Source organism: Apaloderma vittatum, unplaced genomic scaffold (assembly GCF_000703405.1).
Source record: "Apaloderma vittatum isolate BGI_N311 unplaced genomic scaffold, ASM70340v1 scaffold31792, whole genome shotgun sequence".
Taxonomy (NCBI): Eukaryota; Metazoa; Chordata; class Aves; order Trogoniformes; family Trogonidae; genus Apaloderma; species Apaloderma vittatum.
Window position 1 is genome coordinate 3871 of NW_009703634.1, and position 8262 is coordinate 12132.

General features: G+C 48.9%; 1 protein-coding gene across 1 annotated transcript; it reads left to right on the forward strand.

Annotated features, from left to right (window-relative positions):
* Positions 1 to 252: 252 nt before the first annotated feature.
* Positions 253 to 7640, forward strand: KLF15 (Kruppel-like factor 15). Its single transcript, XM_009864704.1, has 2 exons — positions 253 to 1295; positions 7472 to 7640. The coding sequence occupies exons 1-2, from the start codon at positions 253 to 255 to the stop codon at positions 7638 to 7640; spliced, it is 1212 nt and encodes a 403-aa protein (XP_009863006.1).
* Positions 7641 to 8262: the final 622 nt, after the last annotated feature.

The following is an 8262-nucleotide window of genomic DNA, read 5'->3' on the forward strand; positions in this document are numbered from 1 at the left end:
GTGCTTCAGCCCTGACAGTCCTTAGGGGGTGGTACAGGCATATCAAAGCGTGTAGCAGCATGTGTACTCAGTGAGACTGGATGCTTTGGACTTTCCTGTGAGCTAGAGGGCTTTACGAGCTTTAGTTCAGGGAGGTAAATGATTAAACCAGCTTCTGACTGTTGCTGTTTTGTTTTCGTACGCTCAGGCTCTCACCTGAACTTTCCCCACCTGGTATATGCTGTTGGGATATCCATAAGAGATCGCCCAGGAATGGTGGATCACTTGCTGCCTCCTGATGAATCCTTTTCATCTACAAGATCTTCTCTTGGATACTTTGGGGACATGACAGCAGGGGTGAGGTCCTACCAAATGCTGCCCTCTCCCCTGTCAGAAGATGACAGCGACTCGTCCAGCTTTTGTTCTTGTTCCAGCCCTGACTCCCAAGTTCTCAGCTCCAGCTATGGAAGCACGTCCAGTGCAGAAAGCCAGGACAGTATCTTAGACTACTTATTGTCCCAGGCGTCTCTGGGGAACACCGCTGCATCATGGTGGGATAAAAGGAGACTTCAGCCCATAGTGAAAGAGGAGTACTTTAGGTTGCCCGAATATGCCGTGGATATGGAAGACTCGGGACCATTTCAGCCCACACTTGAGGAAATTGAGGAATTTCTGGAGGAGAACATGGAATTGGAGCTCAAAGAAAGACCTAAAAGTGAGACAAAGGACTTGAGAGCTTGCAGCCAAGTTTCTGTTGCTTCGCTGCAGCAAAAAGACCATATGTTACCCAGCACTAGTTTAAAAGAGAGTAAAAATGAACAGTTGAGCAGCTCAACAGAAGGTGGCCAAGCTTCAAATGGAGGAATGTCCCTGGAGAATGGGATACCAGTTATGCTCCAAATCCAGCCTGTACAGGTCAAACAGGAGTCCAACACAAACTCCAGTTCCCAAGGACCAGCACAAGAGAACATTAAAATTGCACAGCTCCTAGTCAACATCCAAGGACAGACATTTGCGCTTGTGCCTCAGATAGTTCAATCGTCCAATTTGAACTTGTCCTCTAAATTTGTCCGCATTGCTCCTGTCCCCATCGCCGCCAAGCCAATTGGGCCAGGAGGCATGATCCAGGGTCAGACGGGAATCATCATGGGTCAGAAATTTCAAAAGAACCCTGCAGCAGAACTCATTAAAATGCACAAATGTTCTTTTCCTGGTTGTACCAAGATGTACACCAAAAGCAGCCATTTGAAAGCCCACCTGAGGAGGCATACGGGAGAAAAGCCTTTTGCGTGCACGTGGCCGGGTTGTGGATGGAGGTTAGTATTGGGGTGCAGAACTGTCCGGTCCTTCTTCCCCATTTTGCTCCCTTGACCTAACTTGCCGAGCAAGTAGCTTTGCACTCTGATTTACAAACTCTTTCTGTTCCCAAAACTTGTTTGGTTCGTTTGAGAATTAAGACCGTTTTCTTCCTGTTAAGTAATCCAGAGGCTTTGATAAATTAAATGGCAGAGCATCACCTGCTGGCACCAGCTGTTTAAGTATCTTTAAAAAAAAAAAGGCAGTCCAATGTGATTTTCATTTCATTCCAGTGGGGTCGGCTTCAGCTTGTTACCACAGGCGATGCCTTGTGTTCACATCGGTTTGGTTGCAGCACACCAGCTGCAGCAGATGCTTGGCTGGTACCCACTGAGGGCTGTAAGTGAACTGGATGGTTTAGGGCAGAATCACGCTGTGTGGCTGCAACTGCGTGAGGCTAAACGTGATCACCGAAGGGCTGCAATAAGTGAGTGTGGTTAAGAAGAGCAGTATTCTGTGCAGTTTCATTAAAAATGCGCTCCATCCCACTCCTCGTGGAAATGCTGGCAGTGACGTTCTGGCATGCTCAGGGTTTTGTTCTCCGCGTTGATTCAGAAAAATGCGTGGGTGCTACTCAAAGTTGCAGAAAGCTGTCAGATGTAACAACATAACCAGAAGGCTGAGATGGAGTTAAGCATTGCTTGAATGAAAGATTGCAGGTTTGATTAAGCAAAACGTTTCACAGAGGGTATCTCTTGATTATCTCTTTTCATTCTTTTTCATTTTAATACTAGTTGAAAAATTAAAACTTCTTTTAAAAATCAGCTTTTTGTTTTACCAAAATTTTGACAGAAGTCTTCCTCCCTCTTTCCAGTTAGCTGTATTACTAGCTTGCCTGCTGGCAAGTGTTAATACACAGCACCACAAACAATGATGGGAGAAAACAAAATCTTAACCCCCTTGTATTAAATTAAAAGAATGTACTGCAGAGCTTTAGTGAACAATGTCTAATGAGGAAATGGGTTGTGATCATGGGGAACGAACGAGGTAAAAAGTAACAGCAGAGGGTTGTGTAAAAATGCAAGTATGTGAGACGCAGCAGTTCGAGATGGCTGAATTGGTTTGGGGGAAAAGGTCAGAATGGGGCTGAATCCTCTGCTCCCCAACTGGACCAGTCTGAAGTCTGCCTCTCGGAAGGGCTGAGGAGAGCAATGCAATTGATTTCTTTGGTGATTTTTCTCTCCTGTTTCAGTTTATGGTGGCTCTACGAACCTGCTGGTGATTTTCTTTTCCTTGTGTACTGGGGGCAGTTCTCACGTGCTGGACTCTGCAGCTTTCTGTGCAGGATGCCCTGAAATTAAAGCCGCATTATTTAGCGGATTGGTCCCATAAGGTGCAGGCTCCTTTGCTCCTGACCTGCAGTAGAGGTACTTGCTCCTTTTTATTTGGTTGCCAGAGTAGGTGTGCACAGGCAGCAGATGTGCCTCCTGCCTGTGGGCGTCGTGTTGGCTTTCCTTGCACTGGGATGCGAGCAAAACTCTCATTTTTGTGACAAGTGCATCTGGCACATGAGAGTTTTTCTGATCCACGCTGAGATTTATACCAATGTTTCCAGTGGCTTTCCTGGCTCAAGATCAGGAGCCTGAAGTGCTGCCTGTGGGTGACCTTCTCCAGCTCTGTGTTAGTACAGAGCTGGCGTTTCCCAGGCTGCTAAAATAAGGGGAACATTTAGGGAAAATACTAAGTGGAACCAGGTAAATATTGAATTTACACTGGGGTGCCTGCCTTCTCCCAGCCTTGCAGCAAGTGTTGTGGATCAGAAGTGGGGTGCAGGTGTAAGGTGGGCCAAGAGAAGTGCGGGTCCCACAACCGGGAGTGCCCTGAACTTTTGCTCTCAGCCAGCTGCAGCTTTTTAAAGACGAGAAGCCCAATAGAGATGAGAAATTAGTCACCTTGGTTATGAGAAATGTGTGTCTAGTCCAGAAACGGCTGCTGGAAGGGCTTTTCAAATGCTCTATTGCTGTTTGTCTTGTTGCATTTCACAGCCCAGGCTGGTACCCCAATCCCCAGCACCCCCAAACTTCGGAAGGGCTCTGCTCCAACGGGGGCAGGCTATGGCCAGCCAGAGAGGCTGTGCTTGGGGAGCTGCTTCCAGTGCTCGCAACAATCCCCAGTGCCAGCCTGAGATTCCTCCACGTCCCCTACGTGCTGCTCCTGTATCAAGGGCCAGACGCAGTTGAGCATTGAATTGCTCGATCCCCTTTCATCCATAAAGCATGTTCACCTTTCCAGAAGTTCAGCGAGAGCAGTAATCTCACGTGACTCAAGTGAAATGCATCTGGACTCTGTTTACTCCCAGTTTTATATCATCTCACATTAATTTAAGCACTAAACTGCTGCTGGGCTCTGCTGTCCCCCTCCTTTCCCTGCATTCTTGTGCTTGTGTATTTATTTTTTGACTGAAGACACTTAAGATCTGACCTCACTGGAGATAGTAATGTTAAAACCAAAACAAAGTGTTGCCTAGCACAAAGTGGCTGTGCTGGGGCGAGGGGGGGCAGTTTAAAGCTTTCCCAGCTCTCCAGGCAGCCCTACTATGCTGAAGTTGCATTGCTTTAAATGCACCAGGGTAGGGGAGGTGCACACAGCAAACCCTTTTGCCTAACCCCTGGGCCAGCTGGAGAGCCCCGAGCACCTCCCTGGAGGAGGCTGAACCCTGCTCGCAGGTGTCCTTCCTTGGCATGGGGCAGGAGCTGTTTTCAGCAGGCTGCAGAGAGGCGTTCGTGAGCAGCCGGTGACCCGTCGCGTTCAGTGCTGCGCTGTACCGGTCAGCGCGCTGATCCGTGTCACGCTGGCTTATACCTTTGGCACGTGGCAGCCTCTGGTTAGTGCCGCTCCGGACACAGCCCCCACCAAAATTCTGGGCTGCGGCACGGGCAGGTCCCTGGCAGCCGTGCTGTGGCATGGAGTCAGAGAAGCTCGCGCTTTCCCTCCCTGTGTGCAGCAGCGTGCAAAGCTGCGGTTGCGAGGCCTGGGGAGCGAGGCGATGGCGTTTAAATGCTGTGTCACATCGTTGGGCTGGAGGTTGCTTCCCCGCAGCCGGCTCCGCAGGTGACAGCGTGACCCACAAGCTCTGCCTGGTTTGGTGGGGCGGTTTAAAGGCTTGTAGTGAGTGTAGCTGGCAGCGCATGTGGGACCAGGTGAGCGTGGGGAGGACCATGCGTGGGACAGGTCAGCAGTGGCCTTTTTTGCTAGTGCCATGCAAAGGGGTTCGCAGGTGCGCTGGAGGAGTGCTGGTTTACTATAGTGGTGCTTTGGGGACAGGCAGGATGAACCCCAAGCCCTTCCCTCCACTGCAGAGGAGAGGTGCAGCCTGGGTCAGTCTCAATGGCTGGTGGCCGTGGTAGGGACCCTGCGGTGCTAGGCTAGAGCTATTGACCTTTCTTACCCTATGAGCCACATAGCCATGTCCTCATTTGGCTGGGAAATACAGGACACATCCTGCATGTCAGGGAACTCTAGGATTCGTCTCCAAGGGAGATGTAGTTACAGGTCCTTTGGGATCCCACCAGATAGAAGGATGAGGGAGACTCTTCTAGTTGCTGTGGGATTACCCTGTTTTGAAAGACGAATCTGAAAACGGCAGTGATGTGCGATAGTGAGGTGTTCCTTGAGGGTACCTTGTTTTTGTTTGAATTTGGCATTTCGTTGGGGATCATTTGCATTTTTCTTGGGATAATCTTGGTGCTAGAGCGTGCTGCAAATACCATTTCACTGCAGAGCCAGGCCACCAGATCCTCCCGGCTTCCTTGTCCTAACCTTTGCGTTGTTTTTTTGTAAACATACCGACAGCTCGAGGTTTATTTCTGTGGGCTCTGTAAGTTGATCTTTCTGTGACTGCTGGGGAACAGTATTGCAACATTCCTGCCTCTTCAGCTAAGGACATCGTTATGAGGCAGAGTGTATTTTTATCGGATGAACTCATCCGAGCTCCCAGAGTACGAGTGGAGCTGCTCATTCCTGATCTGTGCCTCCTTCTCCTCGAACATCCGCGCAATCCCCAGTGAAATGCACTTGCGGAGCTCTTGTGCAGGATGAGCCCTGTGCTGCTGCACTTGTGTTGCAGGTGGTGACCTTAATGGCCAAGGATATGGGATGAAGCAACCCAGCCACACCTGGTTTTACTCTGCTGAGAGATAAGCCTGTATTTCAGAGGATGGCTCTTTGCAAAGGCACTTTCCCCTCTCTGCTCCCTCTTTTCCCTGGATGTGGTTGCCACCACTGGCAACATTCCCGGTCCATTCCTTGTCCGGCGCTCAGTCCTGCTGAGGCAGTCTGCACAGCGACATCCCACCCTCTCCAGAAAGATGCTAGTCCCACTCATCCATGGCTCCACAAGAGCGCCCCTCGAGGGGCATGGCACTGGGACTAGATCATTGCTGAGGACTTGGGAGAAATCCCTGGCCCTGCTGCTTCTTGGGAGGCTGTGGCTGGAAGGAGCAGAGCTGCTGGAGAAAGCAAATGTGCAGGTACTGGGTGCGAGGAGAAACCCATGTTGTAGCCTTTATGAAGAAGATGTGTCCCAGGCGAGGAACAGATTGATTCATCCATTAGGGCATCTGCCTGTTGGTCTTAATGGTGAATTTGACTCTTTCACCGTGGGGATACCAAAGCAAGGACAAGAGAGGAAAGCAAGAGAATGGGTGAAGGAACCTCCCTGAGAAGCGCCCCGGGAGAGATGTGTCCACACCATATGACGTGGGGTTAGGGCTGGACTGGCCAGTAACACGGACAGACTAAACTGGAAAGTAAAAATCACTAAACAGGACTGGGTTTTTAGCTAAACCCAGGACAACCATATCTTACCCACGGCAAGTATCTGCATCTATTTTGTGTTGCCTGCAGAACTCTCTGGGTAGCATCATCGGACTGAGGAGCAGCAGGAGCCATTCCCAGTGCCTGTACCCCATTCCTCAACTGGTGACAGGAGATAGGAGCCAATTAAAACCTTTAAGTGGAAACAAATGACTTACTAATAGAAGCTGGGCAGTCCTGTTTTCCCCCTTTCATAAAATTAGTGTATTCACTATGTTGGTGATGGGATATTTTGCTCGAGAAGGGCACAGTTTTCTACAAGCTCTTTTCCACATTTATTCGGCTAATGCCCATGACTTCATTTATTTATTGTAAATAAACAGCTGATACCATTTCTTGCAAGCTCTCTTTCTGTGTCGCCTTTTGTTACTGCTCTGGCAACAAAACACTTAATTGCCCTTTATCAGACAGCAATTTTTTGCACCCATCTAGACAGGGCTCTTTTAGTATGACATTATTAATTAACCCCGTGACTCCCAGTCAGATCCAAGCTGGAAATAGAGCCAGCTCTGCTGTTAAGACCGAAGTATTAGCTGATTTGAGTTCAGTAAAGGCTGTGGGATTCACAGTGGTTGTACAAGGAGATTTCTGTGGAGATGGAAGGTGGGAAATAACTAAATTTTAAATTACTCCGGGACACAATTTTGGTAATGAAAGGCTCCATCTTGATTTCAGTTTGTCCATGAAGTAACTATGCTGATGGCCATTGGGGCCCACCTGCATTTTGGCTATTACAATGTTGAGCATCTCTGGTACGGAGATGCTAATGAGTCTTTATTTAGCCTGCAGGAGCATGTATAAAAGTCAAATGTTCAGCTGGATCTGATAAGCCATGTGGCTTCTGGGTAGCTGTGTCTGGCTGTTATTGGGGGCCCATCCCAAACTAGGTGCGATTACTGGATGCCCGTTGTGCTCACGTGTCCTGGGTTGAGCTTGGAGCAGACCACCTGCGGGACATTGGTTGTTCCCTCTGCTTGAGAATGGTCCGTGCCTGCATTAGCAGGAGAGAGGTTGCGGGACAGGCTGTGAAGGGCTCAAGGGCAGCACTGTTCTAACTGAGCTGCACTCATGTTAGTGAGTTTGGGGTGAGGATTGTACAAGCGTTGCTTCCACCTGTCGCTCTGAGTCCAGAGTTGACATGGGATGAGATTGATATTTGTGTGTTTCCATCACTGCTGCTGACTGTTCTGTTTCCTGTTCCCTTTCAGTTTGTGCATTTGGGCTTTGCCACAGTCTGCCCAGTGGCCCGACTCCGCTGTGAGAGACTGTGCAGTGTAAAAACCCATTTACCCGAAAAGGCTTCTCTTTTCTTCTCTTGCAGGTTCTCCAGGTCAGATGAGCTGTCCCGGCACCGGCGCTCCCACTCAGGGGTGAAACCCTATCAGTGTCCCGTCTGCGAGAAGAAGTTTGCTCGAAGCGACCACTTGTCCAAACATGTCAAGGTGCATCGGTTCCCACGAAGCAACCGCTCCATCCGCTCTGTGAACTGATTGGTCCCACTTTCCCCTTCCCACCCAGCCATCCCACAACAGCTGATGACAGCACTTTGCTCACTATATTTGTAGTGATAATTTATTTGTCTCCACAGAACAGTCAATGCTGTTACTTGATAACACCATGTCTGAGTGCCCTATGTCTTTTAAAGACTATTTGAGAATGAAGTTCCTTTTGGGTCAAGGGAGGGGGATGCTTCTTCCTTTTTGTCTTTTTTTTTTTTTTTTTTTTAGAGGATGTTTCCTTTCCTTCTATCTTTCCTTCCTTTGCTGCTGCTTCTTTTGGAAATTACAGTGTTTTATTTTTAGCTGTTTTCTGCTGCACAGGAAAATGTAAGAGTTGCTTGCTGCTAGTTAATTATAGCCCTGGCATTCCTAAGGGCTTTGCTCATGTACAGGCCATTCATTGTGAGTTTTTATTAAGCTGCTCTATTTGTCCAGTTTGGAAACAGCAAATTCCTTTTGAAATGAAAACAACTCCTTTGTTTTTGGGTTGCCTGAGCCAAGGATTTGTAAGGGCTGGCTATAGGAGGAGGAGCAGTGGGAGTCAGGGACAGGGGGAGGCAAGGCATGGAGAGCGCTGGAATGTGCCTCTGCGCCTCTCTGACTTCTCTGGCTC

Coding starts and splice junctions, on each gene's coding strand:
- KLF15 (XM_009864704.1), top strand. CDS start 253: ATGGTGGATCACTTGCTGCCTCCTGATGAATCCTTTTCATCTACAAGA. Junction 1,296..7,471: donor TGGCCGGGTTGTGGATGGAG/GTTAGTATTGGG, acceptor CTTCTCTTGCAG/GTTCTCCAGGTCAGATGAGC.